At 38.2% G+C, this 27,854-nt stretch overlaps 1 protein-coding gene and 1 long non-coding RNA gene across 2 annotated transcripts; one reads left to right on the top strand and one right to left on the bottom strand.

Moving 5' to 3' along the window:
• The first annotated feature begins 685 nt into the window (after nucleotides 1-685).
• Nucleotides 686-27,262, top strand: LOC133306335 (uncharacterized). The gene is made up of 4 exons (XM_061506642.1): nucleotides 686-978; nucleotides 16,635-16,708; nucleotides 16,801-16,869; nucleotides 27,178-27,262. The coding sequence occupies exons 1-4, from the start codon at nucleotides 686-688 to the stop codon at nucleotides 27,243-27,245; spliced, it is 504 nt and encodes a 167-aa protein (XP_061362626.1). The 3' UTR covers nucleotides 27,246-27,262.
• LOC133306336 (uncharacterized) lies at nucleotides 857-1,589 on the bottom strand. The gene is made up of 3 exons (XR_009750872.1): nucleotides 1,455-1,589; nucleotides 1,288-1,359; nucleotides 857-969 (listed from the first exon to the last, which is right to left on the bottom strand). It is a non-coding gene; the product is annotated as an uncharacterized LOC133306336 (long non-coding RNA).
• Nucleotides 27,263-27,854: the final 592 nt, after the last annotated feature.

Here is a 27,854-nt window from a genome sequence, read left to right as displayed (position 1 = left end):
TTGACCTTGATTATAAATTATTTAAAAAATTTAGAAACATAACACTAATCTGCCCCTGTTTGACCGTTGACCATCAAGTCTACCCGAGTATTTTTTGAAAATTTTATCCTACCCGGATAGTCAAGGGGATACCCTAATACATTTCAAAAATCTAGAAAAATGGCGAATTATTTACCCAGATAGAAAGGAGTTACCCAACTAAATATTACAAGAATATCCAAAGGATTGTGTCTCCAGTAAAAAGAATCGATTTGGTTCTTCTGAGAAATTCAAAAAAATTGAACTCAATGTGTCTTAGTTTTTTTGATTTTGAATGTTGTGAGAGACAGAGACATATTAATCGATCATCAGAGACAAATCTCACAAGATTAAATGTGAAGACACGGGGTGCTATATCCTTGTCATTTGAGAGAGAACTCATGGATTGTTGACATTTGTTACGTTCCTTCTGACGGGGCGTTTGGTACAGAGAATATTTTTTTTTAATAGGAAAGAAATTTGCTCGAATATAGTAGGAAGAATTTTTTGCCGGGTAAGTTAAAAAAAATGTTTGGTAGACCAAAATTTTCCAGAAAAATTGAGTGAATTTTACTAATGTTGTATTTGGATGATTGTAAAATATTGATGGGAAAGTAAACCTAAATTACCAAATTGCCCACCATTTTGAATATTGAATGTCCTCATCATGAAAACGTTAGTTCACCTCTGTATTCCCTCTCAACGTTCATTTCTCTTTGTGCGAACATTTGGCTTCACCTCTCTTCCTGTATTCGGTATCAGTGGTGGAGGAGATCTCATCAAATCGGAGAGCCCGCATAGAGTCAGGCCTCTACACTCGCCGTCCACATCGACTGGTCCTCCTGCACCGCTAAGTTGTCCAAACGAACGAACTCCGGAGCTGAACGAGCGTCTTTTTGCAGCCATCCTTGCGAACGGCACTGGAAGCTACATTTTCTTCGTATATCCGTACTTCAAAAGGTTTGCACAGTGTTTAGGGTTATATTCCAAAGTATGAATTTGTCACCATGCATGGTTACCCTCCACAAATATCCCCTGTTAGTAATTTTACTATTTATTTGATTTCATTTTTGTACTTGCAATTGAAATGGATTGGAGAGTTTTTTTGGTTCATGTTTTTTTTCACCGTGAGTATGTGGTTTGTGTAGTAATAATAAAAATATACAAAAATGGTAGCTAATACTGTTGTGCCTCTCTGTGTTTCACCCACACATCTCTGATCGAAATTAAGAGACACACTAAGCATGCAAAAGAATAACAACTTCGTACCCGAGAAGAAGCACCACGGTATCTACGGCACAGGTATGAAGCTCGAAAATAGGACCACAACTTGGCAGATTCCTAAAAATCGAAGTTCAAACTAGATGAAGCAGGTTATGAAGAAACATTGTTCACACAAATATCTATTTCGAAACCATGCTTTGTGAACAACATACCACCCACTCAAAGCAACACGGAGCTTCACAATGACGAAGACTTGATGTGGTCCAAAGTAGATCTCACGCTGAAGCAAATCTCTCCTCACCCACACAACGCAGACGGAGCTTCACAAAGACAAAGATAAGTTGTGGTCGAATAGATCTCACGCTGACACAAATCACATAAGTTGTACTCAAAAGTTGCTTTTTTAGGGCATTTTCGTCCTAAAAATTGCAAATCAGGAATCTCAATTCGTGGATATTATTAATACCACGGTTCACATTGCATTTAATTGTTCCATCTCCTAGTACAAAATTATTTTCTCGGTTGCATTATTATACCGGTTTTTTTTTTTTATCAAAACCAGTTACCAAACATGGTAAACATTGTTTACTTACATCACTTTCCCATGATTTTCATCAGAAGCGACATACCAAACAACCCCTAAACATCTTAAACATCTCCATAGTGTCCCCAACCAAAAGCCTATAAGGATTGCCTTGAAGGCCTTTGCTCTCAACACCCTCTCCAATCTCTTTGGCCTCAGCCACATCCAATTCAGCATCTTCCATGCCCATAGCATAACCAGAGACACCATTATGAGAAAGCATGTTGCAGTTGTAAAAGACACTTCCATCCGTCTTTGTGAAATAATCCATGCGACATTTACCCGGGTAGCCCCTCCCTACTCGGGTAAATAATTCAACCATTTTCCCAGAGTTTTGAAATATATTAGGGTATTCCTTTGACTATTCGGGTAGGGTAAAATTTTCAAAAAATACCCGAGTAGGGAAGGGGATACCCAGGTAGACTTGATGGTCAACGGTCAAACAGGGGCAGATTGATGTTATATTTTTAAGCAAGGTTAAATTTTTAAAATAGTTTATTATCAAGGTCGATTTGATAATTAATTATTAAATAAGGGCTATAGTAATCAAAAAGCTCAACTTAAGCATCAATTAACTTACTCTGTTTAATAAACAATCTCATAACAAAAGTGCTTTCTTTTTCCCAAAAAAATAAAATTATATAGTAACGATTTATAATAATATCATTGATTAACTTAAGGATTAGAAAGTATATATTGTATCATAAGTACCTGGATTAAGTTATGGAGAGCCGTAATTGTGGTTGAGGATAAACGAGGTTGAAATATCAAAGACGGCAGTCCTTCGAGTTACAAGCGGTTAAGATTTGGCAGAAACTCCTGATGCACTTCCGACAGATACTTCCATTGTATCCCCTCCAGGTCATGAGCATTATATGTACTTCCAAAAATAAACTCTAGTTTAGAGCAGTCCTTTATGTCCATGTCATAGAGTTGTGGCAGATCTCCAGCCATGGACATAGGGAAGACACATTTCAAGTTGCTGCATCTCTCGATAACAAGAGTTCTCAGTTTTGGGAAGCACACATGTTGAGGGAGTGGATTTGATGGCTCTTTGCCTCCCTCATCTGAAATTATTTCCTCCAACTCCTCACAGTCAGCCCACATCAATTGATTCGAGCCGCGGAAGACTTCTGATGACAGCGGCAGAAAAGATGGACTTCAATTTACTACATCTATGCACGTGTAGCCTCTCAAGACTTTTCAAACTGATTACTGCGTGTAGCTTTATCCCTTGACAGACATCAACGAGAATTGGCAATGCTTCAAGTGTTATCTCCCTTAAGTTTGGGAGTTCAATTTCAAGTTCTTCATCAGTAACGGGAAGTATTTAATCCCACTCTCTTCCTTTGTTATCATATGTTTCAATAAACCACAACTTGATAACTCTATTTCTTCAATCTTAAGCAGATTTCGAGCAGCAGACATTGGGAAGAGTGATGTCAACTTAGGACATTGTTTTATGGCCAAGAGCTTAAGATTGCACAAATTGCTTTCATCAGGAAACGTACTCTGCAAATTACAACAATTACGTATTTCTAGTATTTCCAATTTTTGGAAGAAGCTGATTCCATGTTCAGTAGCTTGATTGACGAGGCATTCTATCTCATTACAATCAATCAAATGGAGCTCAGTCAACTCGTTCATGCTTCCTATAGCTTGAAACATTTCGGGGAAGATACTTTTACAACCTCCCTTAAGTCTATCGAAAAGAACCGAGTTTGCTCTTTGTAGAAGTTTCCTAACAACTGTACCTGGCATGGAGATATTGAACTTTGCCATGTACATAACTCTCTTTGGCAAATTTTGAATCACATAGCGGTTATCAAGTTCGGGCACCCCAACACTCATCACATAGCTTTGCAATTTCATGAAATTTTCATTCTTCTCCAATGTTACATATGAATTTATGCACACTTCACCATAAATGTATAACTCTTCCAGCTGCGAACACCTTCTGATTACTTCATCACAACACTCTTCAATTTGACACACTGACAAATCCAGTAATTTCAATTTATTCAGTTTGTCAATATCATTGGGTAGCTCTTTAAATTTCCTATATTTCAAGTCTAAAATCTCAAGTCTCCTTAGGCTTAAAACAAAAGAGATGTCTTCTAACTCCAATTTCAACAACCGCAGAGTTCGAAGATTAGTTAGCCATTGAATTGATTGTGGCAATGATAATTTCTGCAACAAACGCCAAGTGTGTTCCCCTATTACTGTCAAAACCTTGAGCTCTTTCACACCTTCAAATGATACATTTGACCAATCCACTGGTGGAGGATTAAAGAAGTTCAACAATAGAACATCAAGTTTTGGTGCATTCAGCTCAGCAGGGAACCAATTTCCTTTCAAATCCCAAGAAGATATCGCAAAAGAATCTTTAACAGCTTCATGCTCTAGTAATTCAAGCTGCTCTCTTCCTTCATTTATCAAAATGGTTCCTTTCTCTTTGGACGCTATTCCTATAACTACATCACGAACCAAACCATGCATTTTTAAATTTTTGTTTCCTTGTCCAGAATAGGAAAGCAAACAAGAATCAATGAGAATTCATTCACTTTGTTCCTTGCTATCTCAAATGAGTCAACTTGCCCACATATTCCCAGTCCTATTCTATATCTGAATAAATCTTCAACTTCAATCTCATGATCTGCAGGAAATAAACTACATATCAACAAAATTGACTTGGCGGTTTCATTTCTCAGATTGTTCAATGCTACTTTCCAGTCATCGTCAGACTTTCCCATCAAATAGGTTCCCACCGCTTCAATTGCAATGGGCAACCCTTTACATTCCCTTGCAATTTCACGTGCCACTTTGTTCATTGAGTCAGAGGAGAATCCATTATTTATTCTTGCATTAATTTTTAACAAAGTCCAAGACTCCTCTTCAGATAAAAGATGTAACGCAATCATTGTGTTACAATCCATTGAGGTACATACTTGTTGGAGGCATGTGGTCAAAAGGACCTTGCAACCCTTATGGTGGTCACCCTTAATAGGAATGCCTATCTTTTTGAAATCAAGCTTTGCCCAGACGTCATCCAAAATTATTAAAATTCTTTCCCCACTCTTCATTCTCATTGATATTCGTGCTGCCCTTCCTGAATCACTTTCTTCTGTAAATTTTAGTCCCAAGAAGTCTGCAATTTCTTTTTGAATCTTGTTGATTTGTGGTTCTTTGGAAACTGCAGTAAATATAACATGATCAAAAATCCTCAATTTCTCTGCTATCTTGCCCACTTCAATTGATAGGGATGTTTTCCCCGAACCTCGCATCCCATACAATCCAATAATATAGCAATTGTCATCTTTGAGAGCTTCGAGAAGTTTATCCTTTGCCTCCTTTGTGGACTTGAAGTATTTTAAATTTTTAGAAAGTTGTGAAATGATCTTATTAACGTCAAACCTTATTAGTTCCATTTTCCCTGTTTTCTTTGCCATTTCTCTGCATAGACAATATCGCTTCCAAGTAGGACACCACCCTCGAAAACAGCCCTTGTTTGCATTCAATTGTTGTCGCAAATCCTCCACCTTTGCTATGACTTCGTTTACATCATTCATCCACTTCTTAACATCTTCATCAATTTCTTCTGTTAGCTTGAGTTCTTCCTCAATACGTTTCTGAATTATCCCTTGAATTAGTATAAGGTTCTCTTTTTCGATTTGAAGAGTTGTTGTCACTTCTCCAACACAAAATAAATATTGTCCTTCACGCAATGCTGGACCCACCAAATTTTCAACGAGCTTGTAGACAACAGATATTCCTGTTGGGATAAATTTTAAATGTCCATTTTTCAGCAGTTTTGGTTTTTTAAGTTAGAATATTAATGAGTCAGTTATGTCAGTTAGAATATTAATGAGTCAGTTATGTCAGTTATAAAGTAATGAGGGTGTTATGTGTGGAGTTATGTTGGTCAGTTTATAGCTTATAATTAGCCTTTGATAGTTTGTATGAAATGTAGATCGAGAGATCAAGAGAAAAAGAGAAAGAGCTGGTAAGCAAGAATAGAAAAGAAAAGTTTTTTTCGTAGATACACAAGTATAGTTGTCTCTTGCATCTGTGTGGATACCAAATTCTAACAAATTGGTATCAGAGCTTGGGCTATGGAGGAAAAGAACGAGATAGAAGTGCCACTCTTTTATGGAGATAAAGGTGAAGCATTGGTCTTCTTACTCCGTCTGAAAGAATATTTTCGGAGAGAAAAAACCTTTGAAGAGGACAAATGGCATGAAGCTTTGAGAAGACTCAGAGGAAGCGCAATCAAATGGTTCCGTACATGGAACTGTTTACGTTGGTCAGTTTTATAGCTTATAAATAACCTTTGATAGTTTGTATGAAATGTATATCAAGAGATCAAGAGAAAAAGAGAAAGAGCTGGTAAGCAAGAATAGAAAAGAAAAGTTTTTTTGAAGATACACAAGTATAGTTGTCTCTTGCATCTGTGTGGATATTCAATTCTAACAAATTGGTATCAGAGCTTGGGCTATGGAGGAAAAGAACGAGATGGAAGTGCCACTCTTTTATGGAGATAAAGGTGAAGCATTGGTCTTCTTACTCCGTCTGAAAGAATATTTTCGGAGAGAAAAAACCTTTGAAGAGGACAAATGGCATGAAGCATTGAGAAGACTCAGAGGAAGCGCAATCAAATGGTTCTGTACATGGAACTGCCGCGACTTTAATAATATGTGGAAGGATTTTCTAATGGCCTTCATAACAAAATACTTGCCTGGACGTTTTGATCTGATTAATGAAGAAGATGAAATCTTCAATGATGATGATGAAGATGAGGAAAATGATGCGGATGAAGAAGAGACCGAGATGGTGGAATCCGAGGTTGCCAACGGCAACGCATCCGCGGAGGAGATTGACGTGTCGGAGCGCGTAAGAGATGACTCGGAGAAGAAGACGATGGAGATGACTGAGAACGAAGGAGCTGAGATAGAAGATAAGGAGAACGAAGGAGCCGAGATCGTAGCAGAGAAGGACGGGGACGACGAGTCCAGAGAAAAAGACGATGACTGCGGCTATGGGAGCGTGATCGAAGACGCTGAGAGCGGCAAGTCAATTCAGAAGACGGATAGAGAGGATAAGGAAGAAGACGAGATGTCGAAGGAGCTTGAGAAGCCAGCAAAGGAACGAGAAGCGTGGAATCCGAGATGCTTGATGGAGACCGGCTTGGAGGAGACTACGAATCTGAGTTCTGCGTTGATAACCGGGATGGGGGAGATCCCGACTAAATCACCGAGTTCATGTTTTGGAAGAGACTTCGACCCCGGCGTGACGAGGTCGACGTCGGCGACTGGCATAGGTCGCTGGTCCGAGATGCCATTGAGGAGGTGCGAGGAAGACGGCAATGAAGGAGCCGAGAACGGCGAAAAAATGGAAGGTGCATTTGAAGAAAAAGATGTGGTCTTGAAGAGAAAAAGAGGTTTTGTTGACAATACCAATGATGCAGAAATTGGGATTGGACGAGGAAATAAAATTGTGAAAGCAACTGATAAAGTGGCGAATGAAACTGAGAAGAATTTGGGTGACGAGAAACTTGCAGGTGAAGAAGACACAACGAATGGAAACAAGGAAAGTCCTGCTAATGAAACTGAAAATATCAAATTGAAGAAGCCACCGGATAAAATAAAATATGTTCAGAAAAATAATTGCAGGGGAGATATTTTCTTTGAGTTAATTAAGTTGGAAGGTGTTAGATGTTTTTTGTCAGTGATCAAGATTGAAGAAAATAGGCGCGATCAGAAAGTTGAAGAAAAGCATAAGCAACGCGAAGAAAGAAAGAAGAATTTAAAATTTATGGGGGAGTTTTGTTGGGATAAATTTTAAATGTCTGTTTTTTAGCAGTTTTGGTTTTTTAGTTTCTTGGTCAGTTAGAATATTAATGAGTCAGTTATGTCAGTTAGAATATTAATGAGTCAGTTATGTCAATTATAAAGTAATGAGGGTGTTATGTGTGGAGTTATGTTGGTCAGTTTTATAGCTTATAAATAGCCTTTGATAGTTTGTATGAAATGTAGATCAAGAGATCAAGAGAAAAAGAGAAAGAGCTGGTAAGCAAGAATAGAAAAGAAAAGTTTTTTTGTAGATATACAAGTATAGTTGTCTCTTGCATCTGTGTGGATATTCAATTCTAACAATTCTGACCTCCTCCATTTGAGTTAAAGGCAACCTGACAACAAAATCATTTAAAATAATTACTATAAAATCATTTGAATATAGAATATATTTGGAAATTATAACTATTTTTTATTTTCAAGTATGAATTACCAACTCGGATGCATATCTCATAGCAACATTGTAACGCCCCGTTCTAGAACCGGTTTGTTAACATCGCATTATGATATTAAGCGCAGTTACAATCACATGGGTTCAATTAAAATTCGGTTAAATTTTTCTTTTAAAACATGCCGAATTTAAAATGCCCAATTGCGTGATCATAACCATATTACATTGCGGAATAAAATAAATTAATCTTAACATCATACTCTTATTATATTAGACCAAAGGTGGTTAAATGTCCTCCTCTCTTCATTAGCTACGCGTGGTTTCGAACCGCGCCTCATTTGGAGCTCTGTAGCTCAAGTTATGACAAATTGTAACAATACATGTTTATATTGGACACAGGCCGCGCGCGCTTAAGCGCGCTAACGGGCGCTAAAGCGCCCACAGGCAGAGAGGAACTCGTCTTTTTGCAACTAAGGGCGCTCAAGCGCGCACCAGGGCGCTCAAGCGCGCACCAGGGCGCTCAAGCGCGCACCAGGGCGCTCAAGCGCGCTACCCTGGGCGCTTAAGCCCCCAATTTGGGCGCTAAAGCCCGCGGAGGCAGAGAACATGGGCTCTCACAGGGGCAGCAGGGCGCTTAAGCGCGCTCCAGGGCGCTTAAGCGCGCTGCCAGGAAATTCTACACACTCTCATTTTTCAATTCTAACCCTAGGGGAAGTGAACCCCATTTGACAAGCCTCAAATGTCCATGCTTCCAAGTTATTCCTAGTACTTCTTCAACCTCTCCACATGGATTAGACTAAAATTGGGCAGCATCTCCTTTGTTTTCTCAACTTTTCCCAATTTATCACTAGGTACCTAATTAAGTTTCCAGCTCAACAAGTCCAATACATAAAGTGCATACATGCATTTATCTTAAAGTAAGCATCATTTACAACATATCTTCATTACAAATCAGGGAACTTAGCTTACAAAATACTATGATCATTCCCTTGGCTCCCATCCACAAAAGAGAAAACCAAAGGCATGAGCATAGGCTAAGTCGATTCAAATAAAACAGGATATATATCTATCAATGAACAATCCTATACATGTGAACTACAAAATAACATGTATAATCTCAAAAGACAGCATCTTCATATATCACTACTAATCCAAATAAGGCCACTTGCCACTGGTGGCTCCTGCAGCATCTTTACCTGAAAGGGGGTCCCTACAACACGGGGTGAGATATACGAATATATCCAGTAAACCAGGGGTCCTTGGAGCATCTCTCCACCCCATAGTTCCAAAAACAGTTTAATAGCAATAACAATAATAATGCAGTAAATACATATCTATGCAAAGTGTAAATAACATCTCCAGGAGAAATCCCTCGAGCTCTTAAGCTGTCCTAAGGATACTCAGATGCAAATAGTCCTACTGGCCAGCTAAACTACCAAGTATGATTTACGCATCGTCATGCATCATACCAACATAGGGAAACACCATCCTATTCCACACCAAAGCATACACATACGTATAACAAAGCATTACTCTATTTCATTGCATTTATATACACTATCACAACACTACCCAATCAGGGCTTGGTGGAACAATCAAGGGAATTACACCCAAGGTCCGAAGGCTTACCTCAAGCTTCCAATTCACCCTTTGTTCTTCACCAATCACAACAATACTCTTCTCCAAAACCAACACCAATTCCAAGGAGCTAATCGAGCTCCATCGATTGCTCCAATGGTTGGTCAATCACAGTTGGTCCAAATGCCTCAATCCTAGACATCACATGGACACAATTATTATTCAACCAAACCATTGATTACTAAAGCAAGTCAATCCATAATCAAGTGCATAATCTTGTAATTTCCAAAAGTATACACCAAGGACTAACTAAGCTCATTTGCATTGATTAAATGTCATTCCTAGCATTTTTTACTACATACATTAAGCATTAATCCTCCTAGGACATAGCCATTTGACTCACATTATCATTAAAACCCTAAAATTTCCAACTCAACAAAACCATGAAAGAGAGGAGGGTTTCTTACCACAATCACCACCACAATGGCCCAATGGAGATGTTCCAAACCACAACAATGGAAAACCTCACCTCAACCTCATCAAATCCCTAATTTTCGCCACCTTCAACAAGGAAAATCTCCCTCCACAATGATTCCCACTCAAAACTAAGTTAGGGTTATGAAAGAGGGGAAGATTTGGACTAGTTTAGGCTTTGGAATCATCCAATTTGGTTGAGGAATGGTGGGTCTTTGGATTTCCTTCTCCCTTCCTTTCTCTCTTCTTTCTTTCTTCCTTTTCTGTTTGCACGACGGGAATGGGGAGGGGTTTGGGTCCTTTTTCTATTAGGTAGTCACTTAACATTAGTTAAGTGGTGACAAGTGGGTATCAGCTCATCTATCTATTTAACTCCATTAATTACCAAACTTTATCCAATTGTCTAGAATATTTTTCTACGAATATTTCCACTTCCATTTTTATATTTTGGGTACTTTTGCCTACACCCATTTATACCCCTTAATTTTCGCAGAGTACACTTTTTACCCCCAAAGTGACTCCAATTCAATTAATTAAGCTCAATACTTAATTTTACTCACTAATACATGATTAATTATTTAATCACATGTAATTTATTTATTAATTAGGCTAGGGCTATTATAAACACTGTTTTCAAAATTCTAATTTTATATTGAGCTATGCCAAATTAAGGGTGAAGCTCAAGAGAAGTTCCTAGCAGGATAGTTATAACACCTCACAATTCAAAATTAAGAAATTAATACATTGAGTGAATAATTAAGTGATGGATTAGTGAAAATCTTAAAGATTAGGCCAGAATACAAAGAAAGGGCAAAACGGTAAATTGCCAACACACAACCCTAGGAAGATAAAAAGATTGAGTAGAAGGTCTCAGATGATAAAAATAACCCTGGAAATGGATTCAGAACGAAAAATTAAGGATAGGCAAGTTTCAGAAAAATCAGTGAATAGTGTTTGTCGCGGGTAAAAATATTGCGGTACGATTGCACCGTAAAACGTGCCGATTGAGTTTTGAACTCCAAGTTTCAAATATGAGTTATAAATGGTTTATTGAGTTAGAAAATATGATTTTTGATAAAATCTGACGGAATTAAGTCAGTTTGGGGAAGCGTGCCAACGGCGCGCGCAACAGCTTAAAACTGTGTTTTCTCCAAACGACCGAAAAACTCCGAATTCATCTAATCAAGTATAATTAAAGGACAATGATTAATGTTAAAAATTAGAGTTTCTAAATAGGTTTTGAATTTATGGACGTTTAGTGGAATCAGAGAAAAATTCAAATGAGTTTGAAATCGCGTGAGGTGGGGGTGGGACCCACCCCACTTAAACCACTTAAGCCACATCATCTTAGGACACTATTCATCATCTTCTCTCTCTCTCCTTCCTTGCAAACCCGCAGCCCTCCTCTTCCTTGGCCACTTCCACTTCAAATTTTCTTTTCATCATAACTTACTCATTTTGGCACCAAATCAAGTGATTCTTGTGTTGAAATTTGTTGGAAATGGCCTTCTAAACACATTGGCACTAGTGGCAAGCCTTGAATCCAGCTATATTTTGGGAAAATCCCTCCTCAAGGCCGCAGCTCAAGCTTGGAGATTTGTGTTCATGGAGCTTCTAGGTGCTCCAATGGTGGAGTATGTTTAGGAGGAGCCTTGTACCTTCCATTTGGGTGAGTGTTCTTGCATTTTAATTGATTGAATGTGATGATTTGAATCTTGAACCCTAGACCTTGCATGGTTGATATGTGATGTTAGAGAGCTCAATTGAAAAATGTGTATTAGATGATAATGCCTTAGAATGATGTATTAAAACTAGAAATGCAATGAAAATTTGAAGTGAAAATTGATGATATTTAACTTAGTGGATTTTGAGGTCATGACTTTGGACTTTTGAGTTTTGTGTTGAGGCTTTGTTTGGTGAATTGTGGTATGATTGTATGATGATATAATGGATTGTGTGAGGGTTGGAGTGATTAAAATTGAGAGGAAATCATTGGAATGCTCTAGGTCACAACTTGGCCTTTAAAGGAAAAATGAGTGAATTGATGTTGAAAGATGATTTGGATGATGATTTGAGTAGTTATATGGTACTTAGATGGGTTGTGTGGTGGTTGGAAAGTGTTAGAATCAATGAAAAATAATAACTTGTGTTTAGGGACAAAAATGAACCTAGAGTGAATTATTTAGCAAAACGATGAGTAAAAGACGTAAAACGGAAAAACGGCACTTGAATTGGCCTCTTGGCAACCTAAGGAAGCATAATAAAATGAGAAAGAAAATTTAGAAAAATAAATCCTAAAATAACACTACAAGGGCCGAACCATCATGGTGATGGGAAGGATTTTTGTGTTTTTTTTGCGTTTTGACGTAAATTGACGTATACTGACGGCTGTACATGGTTGTATAGGTTGTCGTACGTCGAATTGAATCCTGAACAGTGAATCAGTGAATTGCCCTTGGTCCTGGACCAAGTGGATTGAGGTAAGTGATTGTATTATGCATGTGAAATTGAGATTTGGCATGCATTTTGTGAACTTTGAGTAAGTGGGAACGTCCTATGTGTAGGCGTTCTGTTGAGTAGCAGACTTGGAACTTAAGCTGCTGCGGAGCTAAGTGAGAAAACTGTTTAAGGTAACCTCTTGGTACTGGGGCTTGTTCCCCTTTTCTGTTCCACCTTGCCAGTTGATGGCAACGGTAGGAAGTGTATATGAGTAGTGTAGAACACATTAGCATGCATGCATTATTACAATGGGTACTTATGTACCGAGTCTCTGGCCAGTAGACAGTTTTATTAGCCTTCGGGCAATTTCGGACTTCCACTGGATAGGTCTCCGAGAGGGAGTTCCAGTTGACCGTGGGTCATGGTGTGTGATCCGGGTAGGAGCACACTAGGAATGTCTTTGGCGTTTTGGATGGTTGGGGCATCATGGTTGTGGTTTTTTTGAACGCACCTTGGATGATACCCATAGGCTTATATATGCCCAGGGCGTACGTGGAATTGGGGTTACCATCTCGTATCATCGTAGTTTGTATCTCTATATTCCCCATTTCTCTAAAACCCTTGCTATATCCCGTTTTAAAAATTGGTTGTTGTATTCTATTCATATGCATCGAAGTGAACCATTGGGCGGAGTTTTCTCCAGAACCTCTGGGTTACTGAGATATATTCGTATATCTCACCCCGTCTCGGGGCATTTATTTCAGGATGTACCTGTGGCGTTTGAGCAGCGGGCAAGAGGCCCGCAGAGTGATAGAGGAACATTTTCAGTATTTGGCATATTGTTCATGTTGGCATGCCTAGGTCTAGTAGTTTGTATCATTTGAATTTATGTTTAAATTTGTAATTAGAGTTGTAATATTGTAAAGGGTAATTTGAAGTTGAAGTCGTAAGTTGTAATATTTAAGTATATGTTGTAAATGTAAAAGAGATGCATGATGTACTAAAATGGAAGGATTTTAGGCCTATGTTAGAGTTATGATTATATGCTTATATTGTGAAACTACATGTAAATGAGACCTTTGTGATTGAAACAAGTAAGGAATATAATGTGAGCTCTATAGTATAAACTGCCTAATAACTATAAACTGGATTGGGTTGTAAGTGTCCCAAGGCGTTGTTGGTCCTTGTGTGTGTCACCCATTGGATTATTACTGTATTATTGTTGGATTATTAGGTACTTTGAGGCATTAGTGAGCTTGTACAAATTTGGGGATTATTGGAAAAACAAAGGAAACTCTGGCGAATTTTCTGTAGAATTGGCAGATTTTAGGTGAACTTCGGGAGAGCATGTCTCCCTCTACAGATGTCCGATAGGGACGTTCCATACGCCATTTTGAAGCTTGAGATATCCCCTACATGGTGTTAAAATATGACCCAGTTCTGGCTTGTATGCATCCCTGTGGAATTTATTGAGTTCGGACTGTCCAGGGAGCTATGATGCAGGGGCTGTTCTGGCCAGTTTTTGGGAAATTTATTCCTGCTTCGTTTCTCAGTCAAATTAAGCGTATGATATATCAAATCGAAGATTGAGGTGTCTAGTTTATGGTGTAAAAATTTGCGAGCAATTGGATGAGTGGATTTAGTGCAGTAATTCGTGGAGTGAGAGAGGTTTAGAGTTGTTTTGGGGTTGGTTGGCTATTTCGCTTATCCAACTTCAAACGGCGATAACCGGAGCAAATGAGCTCCGAATTGAGCGTGTGGTAGCTTGTTAAAAAGGGAATTAAGTAAGACAAAGATATAACCCGAGAATCAGGTCTGGTTGTGAGCGGTGTGTACGCAGAAAATTTAGGAGTGAACCATGTTCGAATACGTAAAAACGTAAAGTTTGGTAATTGGCTAAGTGAGTTTATGGGAACCCCTTAGTAACTTATAATAAGTATATTGTGATGTAAAAATAGATAAAATAAATATTCTGCAAGAGTTAACAGTTATTGTCATAGCTTTTAATTATTACGCGTTTTATTGTTTTAAATGCTCGCGTAATAATCGGAAAAAGTTTATTCGTATTTTTTATAAATGAATTGCTGTGATTGTAACTGCGCTTAATATCATAATTAATGTTAACAATACCAGTACGTAACGGGTTGTTACAATAGTTATAGGAAGTTTACGTTTGTATATAAAGGTTGGGTACAAAATATACATTTTGAGTTTTGATGTTGTGTATAAATGCTGAAATGTCTATTTATTTTTTTGTGTCACTTAAAATGTTGAAGAGTCAATTGTCTCTTGATTTTCTTATGAGAGTTATGAAATTAAATTGCTATTATGTTTATTAAGGGTATAATGGCTGATGTTATAAGTAGTTAATTACGGTATTATGAGTATAACACATCGTAATTCTAAATCACATAATTATATTTAAAGTATAGGATTAAAGGGCGGGATTAGTGAAAATTCTGAATTCAGAATCAAAACACCTAGAGGGGTAAAACGGTAAATTCTCAAACACATAACCCTAGGAAATGAAATTTGAGTAGGTCTCAAATGGAAAAACTAACCCTGAAAATGGATTCAGAACGAAAAATTGAGTGGTTAGGCAAGTTTCTGAAAAAATGATGAATAGTATTTTTACTGGGTAAAAATACAGCGGTACAGTTACAGCGTAAAGCGTGCCGAATGAATTTTGAGCTGTAGGTTTGGAAATAAGTTATAAATGGTACATAGGATTGGGAATTATGATTTCTGATGAAAAGTGATTGAAATTAGGATTTTTGGGGAAGCGTGTCCACAGTGCACATAACAGCTTAAAACTGTGATTGCACCGAACGACCGAAAAACTTCGAATTCATCTGATCAAGGAAAATTAAAAGACTTTGGTGAATATTAAAAATTGGAGTTTCTAAATGGTCTGGGAATTAATAGACGTTTAGTGGATTAGGCGGGAGATTTGAATTAACTTGAATCGCGTAAGGTGGCAGTAGGACCCACCTCACTTAAGTTATAACTTGACACAAGGGCACAAGGCACTTTTTATGTTCTTTCTCACCTCTCCTCTCTCCAAAACCGCGCCCCCTGGTGTGTGCAAGTTTTGTTTGAAAACTTCATCTCCACTAAACTCCATCAAAACTCCACCAAAATCAATGTTCCACTACATCAAACTTTAAGTAGTTTGCATTCTAACACAAACATGGTAGTCTCAAGGCATGAAACTCACTAATTTGGGAGAAAACATGGACCCATGTCCGCGGTTTTGGTGAACAATTTTGATGTTCTTGGAGTTATTTGATCATCTATTGCTTGAGTATTGTGTGGAGGAGTCCTAGGCCTTGATTGTGTGGGTAAGTTTCAACACATTTTATTGGTTGATTGGTTGGATTTGACTTATGAATCCTAAAGCATGCTTGTATGGATTAATGTGGTTGGGGACCTCAAATTGAAAATGTGTATTAGATAAGAGTGTCTTAGAATCATGTTTTATAGTGATTGAGCTCATAAAAATTATTGGTGAAAAGTTTGATAACTTAGGCAATTTCATGATTGGTATGCATGACTTTGTGAAATGAAAATGTTGTGGGATTGTGTAATTGAGTTGTGGAGTATTTGTATGAGTTAATTATAGGATTGTATAATGTGTGGAAATGTTGAATTGAAGTAAAAATCCCTTGGTATACATGCATGAAGAATTCGGCCATGTGAGGAGAAATAAGGATGGATGATGTAAAAATCATGTAACTGGTGTTGTGTGGTTGTAAGCTAAGTTTAAATAGGTTTTATGTTGGTTTGATGCATGTGGATTGGAATTGAAACCCTTGGATGTGCCTAAGTGTGGGATTGGCCTAAAAGAGGAAAATTGAGAAAGTTGGTGTCGAATGGTACTTGAATGGGATTAAGGACTTGAATTGGTGTTGTGGTAAGCTTAGGAAGCTATTGGAACCTTGAAATAAAATTAACAACGTGACCTTGCATTTTTTGCCATTGTGGCCGAACCTGTGTGTGTGTGTGTGGGAGCGTGTGGTGCTTTGTATTTTGATTTGGTTGTACCATTGTGTTGATGATCGTTGTGTGATCAATGTAGGTTGCCTACCACGGACGTGAGTTTGAGCAGTGAGCTCGGTGGATTGCCCGTGGTCCTTGACCAAGAGGATTGTGGTAAGTATTTATGGTAAATTGCATGAATACTTGAATAGCAAAGTGTAGGGTTTTATTTGGTTATAATTGATATGAGAATGACCTGTGTGTAGGCATTTCTGGTAGGACCAAGCTCAGTTGTACCTTGCATTGGAGTTACGTAGAGAGGGGGCTTCAACAAGGTAATCCTTTGGTACTGGGGTTAATCCTCGTTTGTGCTCCACCATGCCCTTGGGGGTAGTGGTTGGAGGTGTATATTAATGATGTGTTATAACATGCTCATGCATAAGTATATATATATTGGGTACATAGGATGTATCGTGTCTCTGGCCAGTAGATAGTTGCATTCGGGCGTTACGGACTTCCACTGGATAGGTCTTCGTGAGGGAGTTCTAGTTGACCTAGGGTTATGGAGTTGTTATCCGTTGAGGAGCACTCTAGGAATGTCTCGAGTGTATTGGTGATGGGTGCCTTGGTTGATGTTCTGGGAAAACTTCCTTGGATGAGAACCTATAGGCTATATGCTGAAGCCAATAGGCCGGATGTTGCGTGGCTTTGGCATTGACCATTCCAGCTTCATCGTATTTTACTCCCTATGCATCCTACCTCACTAAATCCCTTGCTTTATCCCTCTTTGGTTGTTATAGTTCATTGTTGATTTATATCTGAGTGAGCCATTGGGCGGAGTAATCTCCAGAACATCTAGGTTACTGAGATATATTCGTATATCTCACCCCGTGTTAGGGGCATTATTTCATATAGTTGCAGTGGGGCTGGAGCCGTAGGCAAGAGGCCCATAGGATGAGCACTTGGAGATTGGAGGACCTTTTTGCATTTTGAGGCCATTTTGGAATAGGTTAGACTTAGGGCATGAACATTGTATATGGGTTTAGGATTATGCATATTGTCATATTTGTTCATGTCATATTTTGTCTAAGTCTAGTTGTTGATTCATTATGTTTTATTTGAGGACTTATTTGTATTTATGTTAAGCATTTGGAGAATTGTAATATTATTGTTATGGACCTTGTGTAACATTTAAAGCATGTATGTGATGAAAGGGCAATAGGCCTATTCTAGGATATGATTTACGTTTAATGTGAAGAATGCATGCAAATGGAATAATGTGATTGTTTAAGTTTTGACAAGTGAAGTATTGAATTGTAACTTGAGGAAATTGATACAAATTGTAACGGGTTGTAAGAGCACCAAGGCATTGTTGGTCCTTGAGTGCCACCATTGTCTATTAGGTACCATTTGATGATAGTAACACACTTTTGATAAAATGAGATAGGTTGAATAAGCAAAGGAGATGCCGTCGAAATTTATATAAAATGATAGTTTATGGGTGAACTTTGGGAGAGCATATCTCCCTCCATAGAGGTCCAACAAGGATTTTTCATACACCATTTTGAAGGTTGAGATGTCTACTATGTTGTGTCAAAAGTTGGTAACCATTGGAGTTGTATGAAGACCTGTAGAGGCGTTTGAATGGGAACTGTCCTGAATGCCCTGCACTTGGGGGCTGTCGGGTGGCAGTTTTGAGAAATTTATGTCTCCCCAAATTCTTTGATCAAATTAGGCTCATGATATGTCAGATTGAAGCTTAAGGTGTCTAGTTTACTGTATAAAAATCTGAGAGCAATTCGTGAAGTAGTTTGTTCAGAATCGCCAAAATGGTAGAGGATGTTTGGAGCCCTGTTTGAGGTTGGCTGATAGCTTTGCTTATCCAACTTCAAACGGCGATAACCGTAGTAAATGAGAACTTTATGGAGCGTGTGATACCTTGTTGGGAAATTAATTAAGTCTAGAATAACATACAAAAATATGAGAGGCTTATAACCACTAAATCTCTTGCAATGTCTAGATTACTGAACCATGTTCAGTTTTGTAAAAACCGTAAAAGTGAGAATTATGCTAAGTTGATTTATGGGAACCCCTTAGTGACTTAAGAGAAGCATTATATGATAGTTATGTAATTATTTTAATTATTCCACGTTTAGATTTCAGTTATGATCATAGCTTTTATCATTACATTTTATTATTGTTTTAAATGCTTACGTAATGAAAAGGAAAAAGTATACTTGCATTTTTAAATGAACTGATGTGACTGTAATTGCGCTTAATATCATAATCAATGTTAACAATACTGGTGTACAATGGGCTATTACATTTTATGGTATCAGAGCAGTTTACTAGGGAACTCTGATTATGTATGACTGTATTTGGTTTTGCATAGCTGTCTGTAAACTCTTTATGATTAATGTATATGTGATTCCTCAGTGTGGGTATGATCAACTCATTCCTTTGTGTTACATGTACAGTTATCATGAGGAGGATTCATGGCGGCTGTGGGACTCGAGGTGTAGATCCTCCACCGCCTTATCCTATTACTGCAGTTTTGAATGCTTTGCAGGCGGAGACGGCTGCTAACAGAACAATGACTGAAAATATGATGAAGAATAATTAGGATATGATGCAGGCCTTCATGACTGAGATAAGGGCGGAGAGTGCTCATCATAGGAGGGATGATTCTCCTCCTCACACGGCTACGGTGACTCCTACACCTACACCATCTTTTACACCCCAGCAGGGGGAGAGTGGGGCTAGTCATCATTATGGTGAGGCTAGTCAACCCACTGTTGATCCTACTTATATTGCTCAGACTTCTGGGGTTGCTGAGCAGTTTGATGCTGGTGCTGCTGAAGAGCGGAGACTCATTTCTTTTAGAAAACATAAACCTCCGGTATTTCAGGGGTCAAAGGACCCGAATGTTGTTACTACCTGTATGATGGGTATGGATAAAATATTTCAGGTTATGAGATGCCAGGATCCTCAGAAGTTAATGTAGAGGAGGTTATGGTTGAGGCACATAAAGGTCAATATGCTATTCACACAGGTTCTACAAAAATGTACCAAGATCTGAAAGTTAAATTTTGGTGGCCTTGCATGAAAAAGGATGTTGCGGAGTATGTATCTAAATGCTTAATATGTCAGAAAGTTAAAATAGAGCATCAGAAACCGGCTGGTTTACTTCAGCCATTGGATATACCAGAGTGGAAATGAGAGAGCATCTCTATGGATTTTGTTGTTGGTTTGCCTCAGACTCAGGATGGTTACGATTCTATTTGGGTTATAGTGGACAGACTTACGAAGTCTGCACATTTTCTGCCAGTGCGGGTGGATTTCTCTACCGAGAGACTAGCAAAACTTTATGTGAATGAGATTGTAAGGCTCCATGGGATTCCGGTTAGTATTGTAAGTGATCAGGACCCGAAGTTTACTTTACGCTTTTGGGGAGCTTTGCAGCAGGCTTTTGGCACTTAGCTTAGGCTGAGCACTGCGTATTACCCGCAGACTGATGGTCAAACTGAGAGGACCATACAGACACTTGAGGATATGCTGAGAGCTTGCACACTGTAGCAGGATATTGCTTGCGACAAATACTTGTCATTGGTGGAATTTTCTTATAATAATTGTTTTCATTCCAGTCTGGGCATGGCACCGTATGGGGCATTGTATGGACGGAGATGCCGTACTCCTACTTGTTGGACTGAGGTAGGTGATAAAGAAAGATTTGGTCCGAATTTTGTGCAGGAGACTATAATGCAGATTGAAATAATCAGAGAAAAACTTAAACAGGCATAGAATCAGCAGAAAATTTATTATGACAATAAACATAGACTGCTTGAATTCGAAGAAGGAGACCATGTATTTGTGCGGTTATCTCCGGTGACGGGTGTTGGCCGTGCATTGGGAGTAAGGAAGCTGAGTTCTTGGTTGATTGGGCCGTATCAGATTATGAAATGAGTGGGATTAGTGGCCTATCATCTTACCTTACCTCCGCAGTTGTCGAACCTACACGATGTTTTTCATGTGTCACAGCTGCGGCGTTATGTTTCGGATGAATCACATGTGCTGATACCGGATGATATTGAAATTCGAGAGAACCTGAAGACTCCTGTTGGTCCCATTGAAGTACTTGACCGTAACGAAAAGAGGATGAGAAGTAAAATAATTCCAATGTTGAAGATTCAGTGGGAAGGACGCACACCTGAGGAGGCTACTTGGGAGCGGGAGGATGAGATTCTTCGGTTATATCCTGAGTTAGCGGACAAGTATGAATTAATTTTGAGGACAAAATTTCAAAAAGAAGGGGTGAATATAACACCTAGTGATTCTAAATCACATAATTATATTTAAAGCATGGGATTAAATGGTAGGATTAGTGAAAATCCTGAATTTAGAACCAAAACACGTAAAAGAGATAAAACAGTAAATTGCCAAACACATAACCCTAGGAAATGCAATTTGAGTAGAAAGTCTCAAATGGAAAAACTAACCCTGAAAATGGATTCAGAACGAAAAATTGAGTGGTTAGGCAAGTTTCTGGAAAAATGATGAATATTGCTTTTACCGAGTAAAAATACAGCTGTACAGTTGCACCGTAAAGTGTGCCGAATGAATTTTGAGCTCTAGATTTGGAAATAAGTTGTAAATGGTACATAGGACTAGGAATTATAATTTCTGATGAAAAGTGATTGAAATTAGGATTTTTGGGGAAGCGTGTCCACAGTGCACATAACAGCTTAAAATTTTGATTGCACCGAACGACCGGAAAACTTCGAATTCATCTGATCAAGGAAAATTAAAAGACTTTGGTGAATGTTAAAAATTGGAGTTTCTAAATGGTCTGGGAATTAATAGACATTTAGTGGATTAGGCGGGAGATTTGAATTAACTTGAATCGCGTGAGGTGGCAGTGAGACCCACCCCACTTAAGTTATGACTTGACACATGTGCACAAGGCACTATTAATGTTCTTCCTCACCTCTCCTCTCTCCAAAAACGCGCCCCCCTGGTGTGTGCCAGTTTTTTTTTGAAAACTTCATCTCCACTAAACTCCACCAAAATCAATGTTCCACTACATCAAACTTTAAGTAAATTGCAATCTAAACACAATCGTGGTAGTCTCAAGGCACGAAACTCACTAATTTGGGAGAAAACATGGACCCATGTCCGCGATTTTGGTGAACAATTTTGATGTTCTTGGAGTTGTTTGATCCTCCATTGCTTGGGTATTGTATGGAAAGGTCATATGCCTTTATTGTGGGGGTAAGTTTTAACACATTTCATTGGTTGATTGGTTGGATTTGAATTATGAACCCTAAAGCATGCTTGTATGGATTGATGTGGTTGGGGACCTCAAATTGAAAATGTGTATTAGATAAAATTGTCTTAGAATGATGTTTTATAGTGATTGAGGTCATAAAAATTATTGGTGAAAAGTTTGATAACTTCGGCAATTTCATGATTGGTATGCATGACTTTGTTAAATGGAAATGTTGTGGGACTGTGTAATTGAGTTGTGGAGTATTTGTATGAGTTAATTATAGGATTGTATGATGTGTGGAAGTGTTGAATTGAAGTAAAAATCCCTTAGTATACATGCATGACGAATTCGGCCATGTGAGGAGAAATAAGGATGGATGATGTAAAAATCATGTAATTGGTGTTGTGTGATTGTGAGCTAAGTTTAAATAGTTGTATGTTGGTTTGATGCATATGGATTGGAATTGAAACCCTTGGATGTGCCTAAGTGTTGGATTGGCCTAAAAGAGGAAAATTGGAAAAGTTGGTGTTGAATGGTAATTGAATAGGATTAAGGACTTGATTTGGTGTTGTGGTAAGTTTACAAAGCTATTGGAACCTTGAAATAAAATTAACAACGTGACCTTGCATTTTTGGCCATTGTGGTCGAACCTAGGGGTGTGTATGTGTGTGTGGGAGTTTAGTGCTTTGTATTTTGATTTGGTTGCATCATTGTGTTGATGATCGTTGTCTGATCATTGTAGGTTGCCTCCCACGGACGTGAGCTTTGAGCAGTGAGCTCGGTAGATTGCCTTTGGTCCTTGACCAAGAAGATTGTGGTAAGTGCTTATGGTAAATTGCATGAATACTTGAATAGCCACATGTAGGGTTTTATTTGGTTATAATTGATATGGGAATGTCTTGTGTGTAGGCATTTCTGGTGGGACCAAGCTCGGTTGTACCTTACATTGGAGTTACCTAGGGAAGGGGCTTCAACAAGGTAATCCTTTGGTACTGGGGATAATCCCCGTTTGTGCTCCACCATGCCCTTGGGGATAGTGGTTAGAGGTGTATATTAATGATGTGTTATAACATGCTCATGCATGAGTATATATATATTGGGTACATAGGATGTACCGTGTCTTTGGTTAGTAGATAGTTGCTTCCAGGCTTTACGGGCTTCCACTGGATAGGTCTCTATGAGGAAGTTCCAGTTGACCTGGGGTCATGGAGTTGTTATCCGTTGAGGAGCACTCTAGGAATGTCTCGGGTGTATTGGTGGTGGGTACCTTGGTTGATGTTCTGGGAACACTTCCTTATAAGAGAACCCGTAGGCTATTTGCCGAGGCCAATAAGTCGGATGTTGCGTGGCTTTGGCATTGACCATTCCAGCTTCATCGTATTTTACTCCCTATGCATCCCTACTTCACTAAATCCATTGCTTTATCCCTCTTTGGTTGTTATAGTTCATTGTTGTAGTCTGGAATATTGAATGTGGTAGACTAGTATATATGTACTGATTGTCTTCGCGTATTTGGAATAGGTTGTGATATTGTGAAAGATTGTGGTTGTGACCCCTTGGATACAAAAAGTGCATTGGAGGACAGTGTTTGACAGGTAAGCTTTTAGTCCTTGGAGTTAATCCCCCGTTTGTTCCACCAAACTCCAAGGGAGGGTGTCTGTTTGATATGATATGTTGAAAATAATTTGTTATATGTCGCATGTATATGTATGTATGTTTGTGTGCTACACAAGATGGTGTTTCCTTGTGTGAGGTGTAACAGCCCGTTGTACACCGATATTGTTAACATTAATATGATATTAAGCGCAGTTACAATCACAGCAATAAATTTATAAAAAATACGAATAAACTTTTTCTGATTATTACGCGAGCATTTAAAACAATAAAAGCGTAATAATTAAAAGTTGTGACCATAACTGAAAACTATTGCTGAATAATTACTTTAACTACTTTTACTTCTTACTTTACTTATTATAAGTTACTAAGGGGTTCCCATAAACCCACTTAGCCAATTACTAACTTTTACGTTTTTACTTCCTTGAACATGGTTCACTAACTAATTTTCTGCGAACACACCGCTCACAACCAGACCTTCTTCTTAGATTATATTTTTTTCTTACTTAATTCCCTTTCTAATAAGCTATCACACGCTTTAATCGGAGCTCATTTGCTCTGGTTATCACCGTTTGAAGTTGGACAAGCAAAACAACCAACCAACCCCAAAACAGCTTAAAACCACTCACACTTATCGAATTACTGCACACAATCCACTCATCCAATTTCTCTCAAATTTTTATCCTACAAACTAGACATCTCAAATTTCATTTTAGTGTATCACACGTTCAATTTGACTAAGAGGCGAAGCGGGAATCAAATTCCCAAAAACTGGCCAGAACAGCCCCTGCATCAGAGGTCCCTGGACAGTCCGAATTCAATAAATTCCACAGGGCTGCGTACAACCCAGAACTGACTCATATTTTAACACCATATAGGGGACATCTCAAACTTCAAAATGGCGTATAGTACGTCCCTATCAAACCTCTATGGAGGGAGATATGCTCTCCCGAAGTTCACGTAAATATGCCAATTCTACAGAAAATTTGCCAGAGTTTCCTTTGTTTTTCCTTAAATCCCCAAATTTGTACAAGCTCATTTATGCCTCAAATGCACCTAATGATCACATAATAATACAGTAATAATCCAATGGGTGGCACACACAAGTACCAACAACGCCTTGGGGCACTTACAACCCAATCCAGTTTATATTTATTACACAGATTATACTATATAACTCACATTATAATCCTTGCTTGTTTCAATCACAAAGGTCCCCTTTACATGTAATTTCACAATATAAGCATATAATCATAACTCTAACATAGCCCTAAAGTCCTTCCATCCTGGTACATCATGCATCTCTTTTACATTTACAACATATACTTTAACATAACTCTAACTCTAACATAGCCCTAAAGTCCTTCCTATCCAGTGGAAGTCTGCACTGCCCGCAGGCTAAAACTAGTCTACTGGCCAGAGACTCGGTACATAAGTACCCATTGTGATATATGCATGCATGCCAATGCTATTCTACACTACTCATACACACTTCCTACCGTTGCCATCAATTGACAAGGTGGAACAGAAAAGGGGAACAAGCCCCAGTACCAAGAGGTTACCTCAAATAGTTTTCTCACTTAGCTCCGCAGCAGCTTAAGTTCCAAGTCTGCTTCTCAACAGAACGCCTACACATAGGACGTTCCCACTTACTCAAGTTCACAAAATGCATGTCAATTCTCAATTTCACATGCATAATACAATCACTTACCTCAATCCACTTGTTCCAGGACCAAGGGCAATTCACTGTTTCACTGTTCAGGATTCAAGTCGACGTACGGCAACCTATACAACCATATACAGCCGTCAGTATACGTCAATTTACGTCAAAATGCGAAAAAACACAAAAATCCTTCCCATCACCATGATGGTTCGGCCCTTGTAGTGTTATTTTAGGATTTATTTTTCTAAAATTTCTTTCTCATTTTATTATGCTTCCTTAGGTTGCCAAGAGGCCAATTCAAGTTCCGTTTTACGTCTTTTACTTATCGTTTTGCTAAATAATTCACTCTAGGTTCATTTATGTCCCTAAACACAAGTTATTATTTTCCATTGATTCTAACACTTTCCAACCACTACACAACCTATCTAATCACCATATAATTACACAAAACATCATCCAAATAATTTTTCAACATCAATTCCCCTCTTTTTCACTTAATGGCCGAATTGCAACCTATGGTACTCCAAGGGATTTTCAATCAATTTTAACCACTCCACACCTCATATAATCCTATAATATCATCATTCAATCATACAACAACTCATCAACACACTCCTAACACAATTCCCAAATCCAAGTCATAACCATCAAAATTTCTCTAAGTTAAAAATCAACACTTTTCACCTAAACTTTTCATTGCAATTCTAGCTTTAATACATCATTCTAAGGCATTATCATCTAATACACATTTTCCAATTGAGCTCTCTAACATCACCAATCACGAAATTAAGGTGTAGGGTTCATGAAAATAAACTACAATCAAACCATGTAAATTGGATGGAAATACACTCACAATCAAGGCTATATGCTAACCCAAGACTCCTCCGAGCAATGGGAGCTCAAATGACTCCATGAAACTCCATTTTTTCCAAGAAAATCGCAGCTGACTTTGGGAAATAACTCACCAATGAGAGGGTTTCAAGGTTAATGGATACTACCAATGTGTTTGGAAGGTTGTTTTCAACAAATTTCAACACAAAAATCACTCGATTCGGTTGAGAAATGAAGGATTTATCAAGGAATGAAAATTTGAACCTAAAATGTCTAAAAGGGGAGGGGGGGTCACAGTTTTGGCAAGAAAAAGGGAAGGGAAAGTGATGGTGAATAGTGGTAGGGAGATGTGGCTTAAGTGGTTTAAGTGGGGTGGGTCCCACCGCCACCTCACGCGATTTCAAACTCATTTGAATTCCCTTCCGATTCCACTAAACGTTCATAAATTCAAAAACTATTTAGAAACTCTATTTTTTAACATTAACCATTCTCCCTTAATTATACTTGATCAGATGAATCCAGAATTTTTCGGTCATTCGCAGAAAACACTGTTTTAAGTTATTGCGCGCGCCGTTGGCACGCTTCCCCAAACTGACTTAATTCCATCAGATTTTATCAAAAATCATATTTCTTAACTCAGTAAACCATTATAACTCATATTTGAAACCTAGAGCTCAAAACTCCATCGGCACGTTTTACGGTGCAATCGTGCCGCAGTATTTTTACCCGCGAAAAACACTATTCATTGATTTTTCTGAAACTTGCCTGTCCACTCAATTTTTCGTTCTGAATCCATTTCCAGGGTTATTTTTACCATCTGAGACCTTCTACTCAATTTTTATCTTCCTAGGGTTGTGTGTTGGCAATTTACTGTTTTGCCCTTTCTTTGTATTCTGGCCTAATCTTTAGGATTTTCACTAATCCATCACTTAATTATTCAGTCAATGTATTAATTACTTAATTTAGAATTGTGAGGTGTTATATGAGGCATAAGATGGTGTTTCCTTATGCATAGTATGAGACGGTGTTTCCTCATACGATATGTTGCAAGACGGTGTTTCCTTGCCTAATGCATATTTGTTATATTCTCTGGCCAGTAGGATTTATTATTTGCACACTGGATTGTCATACATATTCTGATGCATGCATGGATTTTTATAAATTTTTTTACCATAACTGAGCTTAAGGGTGTATGAGCCCTCCAAGGGTCCCTAATTTACTGAGATAATTATATTATCTCACCCCGCGTTATGGGGATCACCATTTCAGGTACAGGAGCTAATGGTGCTGAGGCATCGTGTGACAAGACGCCAGATGAGAGACACTACTTGACATGATTGTCAGGGTCTTGTGGATATTTAGATTTGTACCTGACATACTTTATTTTGAGTTGTATATGGCATGTATTTTTTGAGAGCATAGGAGATGTCTATGCCATGTCGATAGCCTGTATATGTTGTTAGTGATGCATGCTCAGATCTATGTTACTAATTTAATTGGATCTCTTTTGTTTATTTGATGTAATTATATAAGTAACATCATGTACATTATTTTGAGACAGTATGATTATGAGATAGCCTAGGCCATGGATGGCTGGGCAATATGTTTTATCTATGTTGTGGTATGCCTGAATTATATTATATTGTCAAGCAGGTTGAAATTATCTTGGTGGAAATTATCCCCAGTGGTCCAAAATATAGACGAAATGTTGTCCGTTTTACTTTAGCCATGGAAGTGAAAAAGTTTGCAATACATAAGGAAAAAGAGAGAGAAAATTTAGTTAGCTTCCACATTAATTAAGTTGAGCATGTTGCGCTTACTATCATATGAATGTGAATTAACCGGCTGCAGACGGGGCGTTACAGAATCATAACCATTCAAAGGTAAATCAATTAATATAAGAAAATAAATAAACAAAATTACATAGTTTTGGGGTGACAGGAGAT

The sequence above is a fragment of the Gastrolobium bilobum genome, unplaced genomic scaffold (genome assembly GCF_033153095.1).
Source record: "Gastrolobium bilobum isolate Gb01-03AN ecotype WA unplaced genomic scaffold, APGP_CSIRO_Gbil_v1 utg10035, whole genome shotgun sequence".
Classification (NCBI taxonomy): Eukaryota; Viridiplantae; Streptophyta; class Magnoliopsida; order Fabales; family Fabaceae; genus Gastrolobium; species Gastrolobium bilobum.
This window is presented reverse-complemented; position numbering and strand designations above follow the sequence as displayed.